We start from the raw sequence: 19297 nt of genomic DNA on the forward strand, positions 1-19297 counted from the left end.
CTTTATGGTTGGCAGTATATCATTCATTTTTTACAAAAATTGTGGATCTCCCTTTCAGTTTATTTGGATTCTTTTTTAGTTTCCATCTGAAGGTTGTGTTCTCTAATGCCAGAATTGTATGATGGAGGTGTAATTTTGCTACAGAAAAATGAGAAAGAAAAAAAAATTCCTTATACAATCCTAAGAGTGAAACTTCTCTAGTAATCACTTAATTTTAAACTAAATGATACATGTCTTGGCACAAATGTTTTTCTTGGGTTAATTTCTAAAATCTGAACTGAATATAGGTTAGATGTGGTCATTTTTCAGATGTAGTAGGTTAGAATATTTAGTTTTTGGTATGCTGTTAGGTAGAAAGACCTTCAAATTAGCCAAAGAACTTGTGAACAAATGATGTTAGCTCTTCAGCGGCTAATCTGACAAAAAAGTGCCCTTGAGATTAAAGACACTATCTTTATGTTAACACATACAAATATTTTTTATATATTTTCGTCCTTAGATAACACATGTACACATTGTGTTTAAAAAATCAGGTGGAATCTTCTGCTCAGAGGTGCTGAAAATAGATTTTCTGGGAAGACTGTGTTAGATTTTGTTGTTGAATGTGTCGATGAAAATTATGCTAGTATACTAGATAACAAAAGAAATATATTTTGAAGATTTTGGGTTTTGGATGTACAGGAATTACTACATCCTGAATTCTTATGGCTGAATTGTGATGAGTTCTGACAGATACCTAGCTCAAGCAGATAACAAAGGAAATTGTATGTTGGCATCTCTGACTAGTTGTATATGTATTCAGTTAACTAGCTTTAGCTACTGCTGAGGTGGTTCTGTCATGTGCATTAGAATTTCTGTGCCAAAAATTGTTATTTAGATAAATTTCTGGCTATCATGATAACATTTTATTAAAAACAAACATCTGAATGAAACACCAAGTGTTTAATCTGAATATTTAATAATTTACTCAGGTTCTCTTATAAAATGCAAGTTAAGAATTTGGAGAAAAAAGTAGTATGCTTCAGTCTGTGGTTTTGGTGTGTGTGGTGTGTTTCGTTTTTTTTGGGGGGGGGGGTTTGGGTTTGTGTGTGTTTGTTTTTTTTATTTGTGCTCTGGGATTTCTTTTTTCTGTAATAAAAAAGCTCTATTACCGTTATTAAAGTGACCTGGAACACTAGCCTGATTCCTTCCCCCCCTTCCTTTTTTTTATAGATCTGATCCATTGTATTTACATGGGGTTGGTAAAGCTGTTTGTCAGTTAAACAAGCTCTCAAAGCCTTCAGCACAGAGGTTATTATGGGTGAATAATGTGGATTTAAAGGGTTTAGTAATTCATTCTAAATCCCAGCTATACTTTAAAATGCATTTTTATTTTTTTACTTTTTTTTTAAAGGAGCGTTTTAAGCATTAGGATGCAGTCTGAGTAAAAACTATGTTTTATTGACATCACATGGATAATCTGGTTTGTCTAGCTTACCGCTGCAGTGATCAGAAAAAGATTCTGAGCTTTTTGAATGATGACCAGGGGCTGATATTCTACTCAGAAACAAATGTAAATAATCTGCTAATTGGCAAGTCAGGTCTAGCAATAACTAACCTTGCAGAATTGTGGCTTTTTCAAATGTAATAAGTTGATATTTTTATTTTAAGATGGTTATATTCTTTAATGTTGCTGTACTGTCTTGAGGCTTTAACTGTACAGCACTGCTTCATAAAAACAATTTAGGTTTTATTGTAGCAAACAATATATTTATTAAAATTTATCACCCAATTTTTTAACTGAAATTAAATGGTGTGCTGTTTGTTTTTACATGTTCCAAAACACAATATAAAGCAGTTTTTAATTTGTTCAATAATGGTATGTTGCTGGAATATAGGTACTAGCAAAGAGAACTTTATGGTTGAGTAGGGCTCAGGCTTAACCCTTGGAAAATCTAATACTTGTGATTCTTATAGTAAAAGAATTGCTATTTTTAAGTGAAAAAGAAAAATATAAACAAAACATTTTGTGATTTTTAATATTAAAAATTCCTAAAAGTTCTTATTTATTGTACCACCTGTTTTAATGTTACTCAGAGAACTTCACTAGTAAGAAACAGTAATAAACGAACAGTTCTTAAGGTATAACCGGCCAACAAACACTAAGTATTATGCTCAGTTTTGGTCAGCCAACTGACTTGCAGTAGGTGCGTGTTCATTCAAGAGGTTTCAATTCTGAACATAATGTTACCTATTCAGTGTCTGAGTTGTACTGATGCCATTTACTAGTTTTCTGGATGAGGTGAGAGAGAGGTTAAGCAGCATGGAGGAGGACTAACTCATGCTTGCTGTGAAACGTAAATATCCCAGCACTTAAAACTGAGATTTAAGGTCTTCTTCCCTGCCCCAAATAGTGTTCTAGTGAGCTTGAAAAACTTTCTGGAGATCTTTCTCCTTTCTGGTGATCCCATGGAATCTGTACTGTTGCAATGGACTTAAGGAGTTGTGCTTAAAAAAAAAAAAAGTTAAAAATAATCTAATTTAAAGGAACCTAAAAAGTTACCAGAATCACTGCTACAATAACTGCTTTATGTAATACCTAGGTTAAATGTAGATCTGGGAAAGGGTAAGAGATATAGGTATTCCTATGGAGATAACTCATTTACTTGTTACTACCTGAGTTTTTCATTGTAACCTCCGAGATGTGTAATACGCAAAACCTGTGCACTAATGTGTTCTTTTCTATTCCTCTGGATGCTGATATTTTTGTATAGTATATCACAGACTTCAAACCACTGAATGTCAATTTTGTTCTGCTGCTGCAAAAATACTATATGTTTTAGTAATATGTTACAGTTATATTAATACCCTTTATTTTTGCATTAATGTTTTACTTACAGAAGTTTTTTAACTAGACTAAGCTTGTCTTACTCTCAAAAAAGTTACCAGTTCTTGTCCATAACAGGGTGAGTTACTGTCTGGCTTTGATGTACAAAAGTGATTATTGTAACTGAATTAAGAACAAAAAAAATTAAGAGTAAATCTCCATAATCTGTCTTTAAAAAGTATACAGTGAACTAAAACATAGAACCAGTCTTAGTGAATTATATATGCACCGAAAATGATGCTTAGCCATTTACTAAACTAAGAAAAATCTTTTCATTTTCTCTTTTTTTCACCAGTGATAAAAGATTTTGCCATTTTCTTTGTGACAACTCAAATTTTAGAGAATTTGAACTGCTTTAACTATTTTTAGCTGTAGTGACCCTTTTATGAAATCGTCGAGGATTACATTTCTCACATTTGAAGAAGGTAATCTCGAAGGTATTTCAAATGGTGCGCTAGAGGTTTTTGTTTTGTTTATCCAGCACAAAAATACCTAATTGCAGATATGACAGATCCTGACTTTCTGAGGGTTGATATCCTGTATTTTGTTCTCCAATACCTTAATGGTTTTATTTTTCTGTTTAAGTTATGAAGAGATTACTTCATGATAATTTATGTGTAAGATTCTTGCAGCATAGCATTTCTAATTTACTACTTAATTGCTTAAATACTTCCATAGTTCTCATTTAGCTTTTATTGTAGTATTAGCATGGTGTATGTCAGATACACTCAGCAAATATAAGTGGATATATTTGACATAAGCAGACGATGTGTAATGCTGGTATTCACTACATATGTACTTCAGCGTTTACTTGGTTATTTCGCTTAGAAAACATGCTTTCTGAAGGGATGGAGGGAATGTCTTTCATGCATTGTTGTCTGCAGCCCCTCTCTCATTACCAGTAGGTGTTTTTGAAAGAGACTTCAGGAAACAACTTCACTGTTGTCACTAGTGGTCTTTACCTAAAGTTAGTTTGTGTGTAAAAGTTAAGTTCTATATGTGGTAACAATTGTCTGTGTTCACTGTATTGACAATGATAATACCATCTGCTTTGTCAGCCGCCTCTCTGTGTAAAATCTCATCAGATAGTCTGTTTTTCTTAAGTATGCAAAACACTTGGCAAATTCCACTGGAGTGTATTTATCCTTAAAATACATGCTAATGCAGCTAATGAAAGATTTTGCAATTTAAGAGTTATTTTATTCCTGAAACATGAAACTTTTCCCACTTGATTTCTTAAATGTGTACAAGTTGGCTGTATATGTAAACTTTCCATTGTTTGTTTACAGTTAATCTGTGGTATGGTCACTGAGTAAGCTGTTTGTGATGCACTTGTTTTTATTTCATAGTAGTTCTTAACACTGCTTTTCTCCAAAAGCTGTGTAGCTGTTTTCTGTTGTGATGTGTGGTGTTGAATCACTGGAAATACTTAATAAGGCATGAAGTGTATCTGAGGTTTTCTATTCATGGAAAAAAGAGAATTTCTATTTCCTTAATTGCCACCTATCAAAAATGTAGTGGTATCATGTTCTGTACCGGATGAGATAGTGACAGTAGGTCCGAAGTGTTTCAATAAAATATTTGGACTGAAAAAATGGAGGGGGCTGTAAATGTCAGCTGAAAGGCTATGTCTCTGATCAATTCCTAGTATTATCTTACTGTTGGTGGCAAATTTATTCATAATCATTTTGAGTCAAGAAAAAAAAAATTTACGTGTACTTGTTAATTCTCTTAAAATATATAGAATCATAGAATGGTTAGGGTTGGAAGGGACCTTAAAGATCATCTGGTTCCAACCCCCCTGCAATGGGCAGAGAAATCCTCCACTGCACCAGGTTGCCCAAAGCCTCATCCAACCTGGCCTTGAACACTTCCAGGGATGGGGCATCCACAACTTTTCTGGGCAACCTGTTCCGCTGCCTCACCACCGTCAATGTAAAAAATTTCTTCCTTATATCTAATCGAAATCTGCCCTCTTTCAGTTTAAATCCATTGCCCATATCTGTGTGTGTTGTGTATTTATATACACAATTACTACAGTTGTTCTTGTAAAAAAAAAAAAAAGCCAACTTTGCCAAAGGTATTCTGAAAATGGGTATTTGGTCATGATACAATAATTGAATAAATATTTGAAAATGTTACTGCTAGAAAGCATGTTCAGTGTAAGGTAGGGTAAGTTGCCCATTTAAGTTATTTCTGTTCTCTTACAAAATGTTTCAGATGAAATTTCTGAGAAGGTAATCTCAAAGCTACCTATCTATAATATTATGCTACAAGATTTGTTTTGTTTATTAAATACTTATTTAATATTTATTAAATATTAAATACTGAAAGTATGCAATCTTACTTCCCTAAGGCTTAATATGCTGTGTTTTGTTTTCCAGTACCTCAAGTGATTTTATTCTTGATTTGAGTTACAAGCTTGCAAAAAATCTGATCGGCCATATATCTGATATTTTTTTAAATTTTTTTTTAATATATGATATTTTTTATGATTATCTAAAACTCAGCTTAAAGCAATTCAAGCTATTTCTAATAAATGCAGGAGTATTTTATGGAAAAAAAAACTGTATTAATGTTCCTTTAAAAATAAAATGTTTATTATTTCAGAACACCCAAAATCTGCTAGTTTTGGTAGGTCAGTTAAAGGCCTCATCTTCTGAGTGTTTATGGCATGTTTTTGTCAGCATAGTGCAATTTTTTTTTATCTTCTATGGTAGCATTTTCAATTTAAGTTGGCATAAAAATATTTCAATTAAATACATTAACTGCTTTTCTTCATCAAAAACCATGCATGAAAATAAGTACTCAAATTATAACTTTAAGAAACTTATTAATACTCAGGAGTAATGTTAATTTTGCTCGTAAAGAGTACTCAACATTTAGCAAACAACATCAGGAGTGTCATACGCATTCATCGTGCTTTCTTTTAATGCCATTCTTTTCTTGCTGCAGTTCCTTTGTGTCTCTTTGTTACTTCTTTTCCAGAGTTAGCACTTTAGCCTGTAACTCTGTCAGATTAAGTTATCTCCCAAGTGGTCTTGGAATAGGACTATTATGATCTCAAGACATAGAAAGTTCCCTCCAAAGTAGCTAAACTGACTGTCAGTGTTGCTGCTTAAGATGAAATTGCCAGCTGTTCTCCATTATAACTTCCAGTTTTCAGCTGCTTCTTAACCTTCACGTTTTAACCACTGAACCATGCAGAGTCTTGGTCTTCAGCTGCTTTCTAGTTGGTGGGAAAAAACCTATGAAAATAAAGTGAGCAGAAAGTGCTGCTCTCCATGTCTTTAAAAACCAAACTACAACACCAGGGCATTTTGAACCACATTTTTGGGATGCTTTACTTTGTTTAATGTATTAGTATACAATCTGAAAGCTCATTTGGGTATGGGAGGGGTGAATGTAAGGTAGAGTTTTCTGTCTTCATGAAAATCCTCTTACAGCTGGCAGAGTTATGTCTAATATTTAACTGAGCTGTAAAATAAAATACTGTCATTGGAAAGAAATACAAATAAGGGAAGAGCTAAGCTGATTTCTAACTGATGTAGAAGTTGTCTGAAGTTTTTGTCCCTTTTTTAAAAAAAAATCATGATATGTAAAGGTAGACTCAATATGGAGAACATGTTTTCATGTATGACATAACTATACTGAAGCTGATTTCTCCAAGTAGTTAAGAATTAAGTAACATCATCAGGAGTGGACTTTTTTTTTCTCATCAGATAAATTAGATCTTGTCATATCTGACTTTCAGATTTCAAAGGAAAACACAAAATACAAAAGGCACAATAATGTGAAATATAGTACTACTGGACTCCCTCAAGTTCCTCAGATTTTTACTTGCATAGGAAGTTTCTTAAACACTGCATTTCCCATACACTGTAAAAATCATACACACTTCTTTGCAACCTCTTACTAATCAGAAGTTTTGAGTCTTTAGCATAGTTTGTTCTTGTTTTCCTTTACTACTTTTGTTCCGGGTGTAAGGGCTGGCCAGGCATACGACTGTAAAAGCACCTGGTCTGCTTGGAAATAGTTGTTCTATGCATAGAGAGTACAAGCTGCTTTTATCAGGGAATTTCTGACACAGTGGACTTGTTAGGTAGGACACCAGATAGAAATTTTGTCAGCTCTTAGGAATGTCATCTGCTGCAGAGTCATTATTAATATCCCAAAGTAGGTGCAAACGTTAGGACTCAGAGCAGCTTTTTTCCTAATATGTTTGTTTCTGCTTAAACACCTTCAGTAACGAAGATCCTCATGTACAGAGTCTGCCAACACTTGCTGTTTGTCTCTTTTCTTAAGAGTGTGTATTTTGGGCATGTTCTCAAAGAAAGGCAACAAACATCTTACTACAGCATCTTGCTGGTGTGTATTTTGTATGTGCTGGAAACTTCAAGTTTATGAGGTTATCAAACTAAGGGATTAGGGGTGACAACGCAGAGAAACAGATGGAGGGGGAGAGCAACATGGTGTAACTGGTTGGAACTTAAAAAAAAATTTCACCGCCTGAGCTTCAATAGATGCTCTAACTCTTGGCTTTTTATGAATGTTGTTAGTGTTATATACTTCTTAGTTCCCTCCATCGTTCCTAAAACGTAAAGGATTCTAGGTGATGCGTAGGATGCTTTTGTGTCTATGCATGTCACCAGCATGTTCTTCTGGATGTTGTATTTTGAGTTTGTACAGGAAGATTTGAGAACGCAAAACCAAAACTTACTTCAGCTCTTCAGAAAAAACAGGAAAATAATTGTGAAATACTGCAAGTGTAAATGTCTGATGTATGAAAATATTTGAGTACAGAGATACATTAATTGTTGGGGAAGGAGAGACTAACTTGAAGGAGAATGAAATGTTAGATTGCTTTTTCTGTAATGTTGATGTAGAAGCAGTTAATATTAGTATGGATTGCTTCTGCTTAATTTTTAACATTCTCTAATTTCGACATGCGTGAGGTTAGATAGTTTCAAAGTAATGCAGTCTTAAGTTGGTCAAACTGATTTGTGAGCCATTGCTGTTTGTTTTCTAGCAGTTCACTTGGAGGTGAGGTGATTCTTAGTGGGTTAGACAAGTGCAGAGTGAGAAAAGCTGTAAGAAATTATAGGGAAATACTCCAAATAATAATAATCCAAAAAGGTTCATAGTGCTAATGCGTAGAGTTTGGAAAGAAAAGACAGAGGGTTGAAGATACCTTGGAACAATTTATGAAGTCTCTTTATAAGGTGAATGTTCTGGGAGTAACTGGAAAAGAAACTGGCTCAACATTTCATACAATCATAGAATGGTTTGTATTGGAAGGGACCTCAAAGATCATCTAGTTCCAACCCCCCTGACATGGGCAGGGAAACCCTCCACTGCAGCCTCATCCAGCCTGGCCTTGAATTTAATAGAATGTGTTGCAGTGTAAGTCAGCAATTTCTCAACTAGAAGCCACAATTCTAAATAGTGTTCAGGCAACATGAATATAAAGTTACAAGCTTGAGAGTAATACAAATTCCTGCTTTTTTTCTTAGTATCATAAATTTTTCTGTTTAATGTTTGTAATCCAAATTATCTTATGTTAGAACTTGATTATTCTTTTAATCATGATCCAAGTTAACAAAATATAAGAGGCTGCTGTTTTTCTTCAGAGATAATGCAATGGTAGTCACCTTCTGTGTTGGTCAGAAGAGTGGTTTTATTTTGGCTTTTTTAGTGGAAGGGGATAGATATCTAAAGATTTAGTATGCAGGAAGCGTGGTTGTGGAAAAAGGCAAGTAAGATGCTGTTTATGTAAGAGTGGTATGATTTTGTTATTAAGCATGAAATGTGTAACATGCAGGATTTTGTTAATATTTAAAGGCTGGACTTGATCACCTGTAGCTAGTCCATTGCTTTATCTGGTCTTAGTGAATCTTCCTAATTTCCTGTGATTCACAGTTTGTGTATGCATTCACAAGTGCCTTTAATCTTTTACTTTTTTTCCCCCCTGAAAGTTGATTCAGACTTCATAATATGTCTTTGTTTTTGAGCTTGGAATACTAAATAATTTTGGGAATGTATCTTCCCTATGAACAGTTTAGCCATTGTGAAACTTAATTATTTTTGTTGAAGAACTTTAATTTGCTGCTTGTGTGTTAAAATTTCTGCTCACTCTTAAATCATTTCTGGTCTTTGCAGTTGTATAAGGATTTCAAATATGTTGAGTTGTAGTACTCAAAACCAATTTTAATTAACTGAGGAAATGAAAGCCAACAGCTTCTTCATAATTCCGTTGAATAGCTTTGTTTATCAGGATCAAAAACATCCAGACTTCTGTCCTTACTGCAAAATTTCTTTTCTCTTAATATCTTCTTTGAATTTAATCTCCAGTCTGAAATTTCCAGGTTTATGTATCCTTTGAGCCTGGTGCTTCGTCTTTGCACTGTAGTTGTCATAGAGCACTGCTGTATGTTTTTAATGCTACCTTCACTTTGTGCTTTTTTTATTTATGTCATAATTTTCAGAATGTGTGATTGAAAATAATGAAAGAGGAAAGACTCTGGAAAATAACTAAGAAGTAATGTTATGTGTGGCTAAATGGCGGTATTACTGTGTTAAGCATCGGCAGGGGGTTGTCTGCTGATATTGAAGTTAGCCAACTAAACTTGAAATAGTTGCTCTATTTGTATGCACAGCTGAGTAAAAGATACAACTTGAAATGACATGTGCTTTTATCATGTGTCTGTATGTACACGTGTATATGTATACGCACACATTTTATACACATATATATGAGAAATACAATGTTTTCCACAAATATTGCCCGTGAAACCCGAAGTGGATATGTAACAAGCCTGAGGCTTTTTTTTCCTGAAGGAAGTGCTATGGCACAGGTAGATAAAGAAGAGTTTCTTTAGGTGTGGGTGGCCAGCCAGTGGTGTGCTGTCTGGATCGAGCCCACCAGAACAGCACAGAAGGGTGAAAAAGTGTTTTCTGCAGGCTCCTTAGCTGCAGGCAGGGAGCAAAGGAATAGTGGCCATGGGGCTGTTCCTGAAGGCCCTGTGCCATCGTAGTATTGGACCTACACCTGGCACCCCATCAGTCCCATCACATTGAAGTTGTCTGCATGTGTGGTCATGCACCCTGAACCTGTGTGTTTCGAGGATGTGATGTGCGTTGTTGGCCTATTAATGAGCGTGTCCGGTCATGTTGGTGGTGAGGGAGGGTGGTTTATAGTTTCTATAAGAGCTCATACCATTTAATGAGGAGGAAATGAGGACTACCACTGCCCTAGACTACCAGATGTTAAACTTAAAAACCTGGTTTCGCCTGAAACTTGTATCTCCCAAAGTAGGGGTCACATATGCATCTAATATATGAAAATAGTATGTGCCTCGTTCTGTAACCTCAGATATTTACTGTAGTGTTCTAAACTGATAAACACTTAAAGATATTTTAGAGGCAGAAATACGTACATCTTGTTAAATTTTAAATTACTTTTGTTTACTTGCTTTTATAGAAATAATATTTCTTTTTTTCCTCCAGTTTAACTTTGTTGGAAGAATCCTTGGGCCCAGAGGACTAACAGCTAAGCAGCTTGAGGCAGAAACAGGATGCAAGATAATGGTCCGAGGGAAGGGCTCAATGAGGGACAAAAAGAAGGTAAGATCTTGAAAGGTAGTGTAGTGTAGTTCAAGATGCATACTTCCTAACAGATGGTAAGCTCATATCTCTGTTGTTATTCTTTGTTGCTTTCTTACTATATGCTTTTTCATGATCTAGTGTTTTTTACAGACTTAGTAAATAACACAAACTACGCTAAAGAAATCAAATATGCCTGCCCCGCAGTGGTGCAGTTGGGAGTCTGACTAGCAATTATAAAGTGTTCTTCAGTAATAACTTCTAATTCCGTCATGTTTCACAAGGTGAAGGTAAAAATTGAAGTTAAATGTATTTTTCTGAGGAAGAGCCGTTAACCCTAAAGGTGTTCTTAGTAAACTTCGTGTATTGAAATACCAAAGTAGTGATTTGTGCAAGTAGTGTGAGTTGGAAAAAATGTTTAAGATATTTCTGGCACTGAATTCTCTGAGTGAACCAAGAAGCACTGTGTTTCTAGATTTGTTTTGTGTTCAGGTGGAGTTGCAATGTAATTAGGACTGTTCCTTGTCCTGTCCTATAATATATGTGCTCTGCCCATATAAGTAGGAAAACAATGCTTTTCAGGATAGAGTCATCCTGAATGTCAAGTTGCCACAGTTACCAACTCCTGGAAGTAATTTATTTTTTCAGGTTTAATTTCTAGCTATTTCCCTCCACCTCTATTTACTACTGGTGAAGTTGCACCAGCATCTTCACTGCAGTTTTGAAATGTGCACTTAGCAGTACTCTTCCTCTTTGTTCTCATAAGTATTATTTATTTTTGTTCTTTCTTTAGAAAACACCATCTTTTTCTTATCTGATCAGCCACATTATGCATTCTGTTCATACATATGTAGAACATTAACAATTAAAATAGGAAGGTAATGTCTACCCAGTTAAAAGTCTCATACTTCTGAGAACTTATGACTGTGTCACTTTCGAACTTCATTTGATGCCACTTGTTTTCATAATCTTCTGTAATACTGTCACCACCCTTTCTCTTATTCTACCTGTAGCTACTTTGGATGTTTAGACTGCCAGCTTTTGAGCAAAGATCTATTCTAACAGAGTGTTTGGTTGTGTAGAAGTAAGAGGATGACAGTGTCTTAAATGCTTGATTTATGAAGGTTTCTTCTTTAAAACATTATAGTTTGGTTTTAATTCCTTCTACCTCTTGGCTGGGGTGACATTTAACTTATAAACGTCTTACTGTTACAGAGTTTTAAACTGTAAATGGACAAATAGAACTTGTAGAGTTGATATTTTTGCACAGGATTTTTGAAACACAGATTTCCTATAGCTGGGGGGTGGTAGGAGACATTAAAATTTCTGAGTATTAAAATTTCAGCATGCGTCACCCGACATACCAAATTGTGTGGGTGTAGATGCTGTATTTTGAAGCAAAGTGTTTGAATGCCAGTATGCGAACAATCTTAATTACATAGCTTTGTGACTGTTAACAGTAGCCAAATTTTTACATATTCTCTTGTATTGTTCAAAAAAAGAAAAGATATCCTGGGGCAGGAGATATGGTGAAAATATTGCCTCTCTAAGAGTTTGCAGACTTGACCTAGTTTTTATAAGAGATAACTATTCAATCTACTCTTGAAAGCTACCCCTTTTTGGCTGGTAGATTAATTAAATGTTAAGATGCCTGATTACCTGTGTAACAAAGTAAATATCTACTATGTGGAATATACTAAGGTTAAGTTTGCAACAAATGAATTCTCAAACTATCAATTCTGAAGAGAAGTACTGACACCTTAAAAAAATGAGTACTTGAACATTCATTCAGCCTTTTTCTTATTTAAACACAGTTTTTAGAAGACATGGTATTTTTATCAATAATACAATTCTTATCTTCATTTATGAGCAGAATTAAAGTTTGTTGCTGCTCCCCCTTTTAGGAATGATAATTCTAGGTCGAGGTAGTTCATCAAGAGTTAAGTTACGTAACTTTTTTCTCAATAAAAATGTTAGTTCTGGGTCATTTATTTTCATAAATATCGTAAGTAAAAACATTTAGGTGTCTATTCTTCAGAAAGCTTATAAGTATAGGTTAAGATCCCAAGCTTAATGGTTCAGAAATAACACCTTGCCATTAGTAGCAAATGTATTTATATTTAAGGTCGTCCTTAACAATGATGCTCTGATACATCCTTAAAAGTTTTGCAGATTGGCTTTGCTGTGTGGAAAAGCATGCATAGTTGCGTTAGCAATAGCTGTACTCACAAGCAGCTACATTTGTGTAAAAAGAAAGAAAAAACCCTCTGCATCTGAGGCCTCAGTTTCTCTTCTGAAGAGACCCATTCCCCTGTAAATATTTCATTTGCAGACCCTTTCATAGAAAGCACTTAGAGTAAAGACCACTTCAGGTATCTGGAAATTGCTGTGTTTCTGGGCTTACATGTCATAAAGCCCCCAACTCTGCCTCTTCTTTGTGTTTCTTGCTCCTGCTAGCCTGAACGGAAACCGTAGTGTCGCAGTGAATTGCACATCAGGTATGGTAACCATTTTCCAGGGTGTGACTAACAGTGCATTTTTATTAGAGCTGTACAGCCTTCATTCTTTGGATAGAGAGGAGAAAATAAGACAAAAGACTTGAGGGTTGAGATAAGAACGGGAGGGATCACCCACCAACCATGGCCATGGGCAAAACAGAATTGACCTGGAGACAAATCAGTTTAATTTGTTACTAGTCACATTCAGAGAGGATAATAAAGAGAGAAAGCCAGATCTTAAAAACACCTTCCCCTCACCCCTCCCTTCTTCCCAGCTCTACCTCTGCCCCCTAGTGCCACATGGGATGGGGGGGTTGCAGGTCAGTACATACGGTTTCTGCTGCTCCTTCCTTAAAGGGAGAGGACTCATTACTCTCTTCCCTGCACCAATGTGGAGTCCGTCCTGATGGGAGACAGTCCTCCATGAACTTCTCTGATGTGAGTCCTTCCTGCAGGATGCAATCCTTACCCGTCGAATTGCTCCAGCATGAGCTTTTCCCATGGAGTCACTGCTGCTTAGGGCACAGCCACCTTGCCTAGCATGGAGTCTTCCACAGACTACAGGTGCATCTCTGCTCCACCATTAATCTCCAGTAGTGTGGAGTCCTTTCCCACAGGAGACAGTTCTCTACAAACTTGTTTAGGTGCAGCCACCCACTTTGGCCTGGGGTCTGCTGCAGGCTGCCTGCTGTCTCACCACTGGCTGCAGGGGAACCTCAGCTCTGGTGCACCTCCTCCTGCTCCATTTTCACTGACCTTGGCGTCTGCAGAGTTGCTTTTCTCAGATCTCAGTCCTCTCTCTGCTGGGCCTGATGACCCTGGGCAGTCCCAGCAGGATGAACTCCACCCAGCAGGCACCCCAGGAGTGGAGCGCTTCAGAGTGCTTCAAGCCACGCTGCTGTGGCCATCTCTAGTCGAGTGACTGTGGGCCAGTGCCTGCCTGGGAGGCCGGGGGCCAGTCCCCTGCCTCCCCCCTCTCTTCACTGTAGGTCACGCACAGTGGGGGTTTCTTTGTTCACTTCTTAAAAATGGTTGTTCATCGAGGTACTGACTGGCTTGATGCTGGCCAGGCATGGGTCCAGCTATGAGCTGGAGAAGCTTCCAGCAGCTTCTTAGAGGGTCTATCCCTGCAGCCCCTCCCCACTACCAAAACCCCACCAAATAAGTTGTCTGTTGTCTGTTTTTGGAGCTCACAGTATTTGACCATTGATGATATGATGAGATAATACTGCAGTTAGTGTTGAATATTAAATTGTTTAATATATTTGAGTGATATAATAGTATGATATGTTTGGTTACCAAACAACATAATATTGGTTGTAAACCAGTGTTGAGTACTAAATAATTTTCTTGATTAAACCTATTTTCCTGACATCCATTCCTAATCTTTCTGCAACTCTTTTACTCTCCTGAAGTGATTGGTATTTGTCAGCAGTTTATCTTTTTCAGACTGGACTTTCTGTTGCTATACCACTGTTGCTGCAGTAGGAAAAATGTCATAATCATTGATTATGATGCAGTTTGTGATGCATCCCAGTAAGATGTTTCTTTTGGAAGCTGTATTCAAGACATGATGGTCACAAACAGGCTAAAGTTAGACCGGGTGACATCTATCAGTTTGGGGAGTAAGTACATTGCTTCCAATTGGCTCTTGCCTCTTTTCCTGATAAATTATACTTGCCGATTAACTGCTTAGTCTCCCAACTTCCTTGGCAGTTACTGACTTTTACTGATAACCATCTTTTATTTTCTCAAGAGACTTCTCTCTTTGCAGGTTCTAATTCAAAATGCTAATGAGCTTCAAAGTGTAAAATACAGAAGTAATAGTATTCTCTCATGGAAGGTTAGGTTATGCTAATTGTTTTTTAAAACACTTTCCTTTCATCTAGGGTCACCGTTATTTAGAAAAGTGAGTATTCAAGATTTTTCCAGTTTTTGACTGAATTGCTTTGAAGTTTGGGGGACATAAAAAATGCAGGTTAATTTTTATGTATATTTTGTAGGTGTATTTCATATCTACAAACCTGATTTCCCACTGCTGGTTATAAAAGAAACCTTGTTGGATGATGAATTACTAAACTAGTGTCAATCTGTAACGTGACAGCTACATGATACTAAATGCCGTCTCCTCGAGTAAACTGTCCATCTGCTTTTCTCTTCCTACCTTGCTAGTGGTTGCAGAATCCAAGAAAATATATGAAGACTGACATGTTGGAAAATAAGCCATCCGGATTTGCCCTGTAGAAAACTTTACTTTCCTGTGGAAGCCTGTGAACAGAAGTAATGAATTAGAAATCTTTGTCACATGGCCAAATGACCTGAACTAGCATCAAATCTTGAAACTTGCTGACAGATTTCCCCAGAAAGCAGGAGAAATCCTCAAATCGTTTGTATCTGAGGCTCAGCTGGTAATCAGAACATCTCTCTAGGCAGCTTTAGACAAATTTAAGATCAAACCTTAGTTACTGAGAATATTGTGATTAGAGCCTGGAGGTACTGGAAGGAGATTATTGGGGAGAGGTTGCAGACATTCATCAAAAGCTAATGAATGTGCAACTTTATTAAGACCAAGGCATTTTTTGCTTAGTCCGAATGCACCTTTCATTAGGTAGTGAGGAAAACTAGCAATTTTCCCACCAATCAAATAATACTGCTTAACAAGAGAAGACTGTCCAATGATGGATAAGCAAAACATTGATTTTTGTCATCTCTCGTGTCTTACATGAATTCCATAAAGCAGACATTGAAACACCCGTAAGGAGTCAGCTCTGTGCTCTTGAACACGTTGACTGCCATTATCTCACCTAGAGGGGTATGTAGACTTATGGCTGCTGGTTTGTGGCAGTCTTGGTCAACTACATTATTTTTTTTCCCATTTCTTCCTACTTTTAGTCAAGAATCTTCTCTAGAACAGTGTGAGGAGAGGGCATCATTCGTTTTTACTTCATGAGGAAGCATCTCATGTTGATACACAGAATTTTTTTCTTACAGTTGGTTGTTTCAAAGAGAAAGGCAGCTACGCAGTTCTAAATTTGACGAACTCAATGCCTTCATCCACTGTGACAGCATTAAATTTGCCACACTTTGCGCCATATTAGGTCATTTGAACTGCTCTGTGTTTCCTGACCTACAGCTTACTTGTTTCTCCATTACTGTTCACCTTGCAAGCAGAAATTACGTAAGGTTTCATGAAAGACACTCTTGGTTAGTACTAGTCTTGACCTTTGACTGGTGCAGAATTGTCAGAGTAAATAGATAATTCCATTTCTTTGGGTTCTCCAGTTTTGTTTCATGCTTTTTTTTATAGTAAGGCTAAAAAGGAATTAAAAAATTATCCTTGGTACCTCTGCAAAGCTTGAGGAAAAGATTAGAGTGGAAAAATTTAGCCGTCTTGAGATCAGGATATTTTACTGCATTTACATGCTGTATAGAATTGAAGTATTACATATTCGTAATATTTTAATACCTTTTAGTATCTGAAATACCATCAGATATACTTTGATTTCCAAAGGAAAGCCTAACAAACATTCAGTTTAGCTTTTAAAGTGAAGTCACTGACATTAAATAATATGTACTTTGTAATGCATCTTGTTAAACAAGCCCTATTATTGCTACCCTAATTATACGATGCTCAACTTTTACATTCTGTGAAAAGTACTATGTGTGAACAAAAAACAAAGCTATGGTGCTGACGCATATGTTGAAATGGAATATATTTAGTATATGGTAGCAAGTGGTAAAGTTGTTCTGTGTTTCAGAATTGAAGGTTGACCAGCCATTATTATTCTTGTCTTCTGGGAATAAATTACATGGCTCAGGCTAAAACCTGCCTCTACAAGCAAGCATACTTCTGCTGTTTGAAAATTTCATATATCTGTGTTGAGAAATCATGGCCACAGGTCAGAATGGCAATTAAAAAAAAATTTCCTAACTAGTTGCAAAGATGTGGGGTTTTTTTTAGTATTTGTCAGTACTGTTAGGAATAAAAGGAGAAGAAAAAAATAATTCTTTAAGTGGTTGGGGACATTGGCATGTGAAAATGGAAAACAAGTCCATATGCATAATAATACATAACTAGAATGACTGTCCTTTTACTTAAAAATAAGTAAATAAAATCTGTTTCTGACAATGGCAGTGGGGTTTCTGGAGGTTAGATGTTTACTTTTACATTTGGAACTAGTAACTGTCAGAATCCCATGGCAATATCCACCATTAAGGGTGCTATTTGTTAAAATTAATTGACTTCTACTAACCGGAAACTCCCTGACTGAGGCAGTGTGGAGTGGCAGTTCAGCACATTGGATATCATGGATCGTGCTTTAACTTTTGTTGCACACAAAAGCTGCAGATTGTCTATACGAGAGACTGCCAAACGATGGCTACGTTTGCTTGTAGTTGCTCTCAACTTCTGTGACTATACATTGAAAGTCATTGCATGAGCAGGCTGCTCAGCTAAGATTGAGATGTTACCTGTACAGCGTTTTCCTGAATCTGTTGCATTTGGGTTATAATCTTTTAATAGAACAATTAACTTCAGTGGCTAGCATCTTGTACAGTGACATTTCCTCTAAACACACTTTCTTGTAAGTATGCATGTCTGCATTAAGCTAGATTTCTCAAACTGATTCTTCAAACTTGGGAGGCTTTCTTTATACTTAATTTTTGAACACTGTAGTAATTGGCCTTTTGTTCTTAAACTAACTTTAAACAAAAAAGTTGTATTCATATAAAGGTAATACTAAACTTAAGTATTCAACATATTACAACTGCCACTTTAATACACAGTGAAGAATATTAAGCTGTATGAGAATTTGTATGTAGCTGTGTGGTGAAGAAAAATGCCCTAGCTTAGAATCCAAGTCTACTTAAGAGTATACTTGGTGGTTGAAACCACTTTGGCTTACTAGAGGTTCATTGAAAAACATAAGATGTAATGAAAATAATTTTGGTTGCTTGCAAGCTAGTGGTTTTTTTCAGTAGTGACTACTTCAGAAAATAGGCTTTTCTATTCCAATTTTAAAACCTTTATTGCATTTATAACCACTGATTTTTGAATGCAGGAGGAGTTGTAAAGCTGGATTTTATTATTATTATTTTATATTAAGGAATTACTGAAGCATGACCTTTTTTCCTTTTCACCCACAAAACAGAAATCTCTTGAGTTGTATCACTGGCAGTCTGGGAGTGGTGACTCTGAAGAGATATGAGTTTACACTGTTAGCTAATAGTATAAAAAAGGAAAAAAAAAAATTATCACAGGAAAAAAAATTCCTCTTAGCAAGTTACTGATTTAATTCCATAATTAAATGCTAAAGGCTGACTAATAGAAACTGTACTTCAGAAAATTCAAAAGGCAGCAATGTTGAAGGTAACAAACATTATTTCTTTAATTACCCCTGACTGAAGACTGACTCCTTTTAAGCCTGTTTATGAGGGTTTTGCAGTCCAAAGTCTGTAGAGTATTATCTTTGAGATCTTACCTGCGTACATCTTTTCTTCAAGTAAAAAAATGTTCGGTTCACAATGACAGTAGTGAAGAATACAGTGTAGGCACAATTAGCTTAATTATGTATGGGAATGTGAATTTTACAAGAGCATAGTTTCCTTAAGTTTTATATAAGATTTGACAAACACTTCTTATTTGAGGTAATTTATTGCAAAAGTCTTTTCACTTAACAGTCTGAGGAACACTTTTACTTTCAAGAGCAGAATGATTTTATTTTGAAGGACAGAAATATTTAGGTGCCCGAGGGCCTTAAGAATTATTGCAAAGCAATACTAATCTTTTAGAAAATATTAGTGATACGTATCTGATGCAATTCAATGCATCAGATAGGTTTATTACATACATACTTTTGCTTTTTATTGGCTACATATTGAGTATATCCAGTATATATTAGATATATTTCTGTATATGCTCAATACAGAGTTGCAGCTTTGAACAGATTTTAACACTAAGACACATTTTCCTATGTAATGTGAAAAGTAGCTAAAGCCTTTAACTATAATTAACTTTGATAGCAAAAATTGATTATATGTCATTTTGTTCTAAGAGCAGTTAAATTGGTAAATAGTTAACTGATTATTGAGCTAATTAGATATGGAAATAACTTCATGACATTAAAGAAATATTTTGTTAAAGACACTGGGAGCTGTAGACTGGAGGAGTGTAATCAAAGCCACGCTGGTAGAAACCAACTTGATGATACTTTCCTTTCTGTTTGTTTTTCTGTCAGTTCCCTGTGAGCAAAAAACCTTATGATCAAGAGGCAAGAGAATCTAGATTATCTTGAAATTGGAGAAAAGTAGCACGAAGTGTAGTGGAAAATGT

The 19297-nt window shown here is 35.9% G+C and overlaps 1 protein-coding gene across 8 annotated transcripts in view; it reads left to right on the forward strand.

Annotated features, from left to right (window-relative positions):
• The window catches only part of QKI (QKI, KH domain containing RNA binding), a 155805-nt gene that overhangs the window by 51903 nt on the left and 84605 nt on the right, over positions 1-19297 (forward strand). For all 8 annotated transcript variants that reach the window (XM_086631530.1, XM_086631531.1, XM_086631532.1 and 5 more), the window contains exon 3: positions 10373-10489. In XM_086631530.1, the coding sequence (XP_086487656.1) occupies positions 10373-10489 (117 nt within the window). The remainder of the gene's footprint in view (positions 1-10372; positions 10490-19297) is intronic.

The sequence above is a fragment of the Tauraco erythrolophus genome, chromosome 2, assembly GCF_009769465.1.
Source record: "Tauraco erythrolophus isolate bTauEry1 chromosome 2, bTauEry1.pri, whole genome shotgun sequence".
Taxonomy (NCBI): domain Eukaryota; kingdom Metazoa; phylum Chordata; class Aves; order Musophagiformes; family Musophagidae; genus Tauraco; species Tauraco erythrolophus.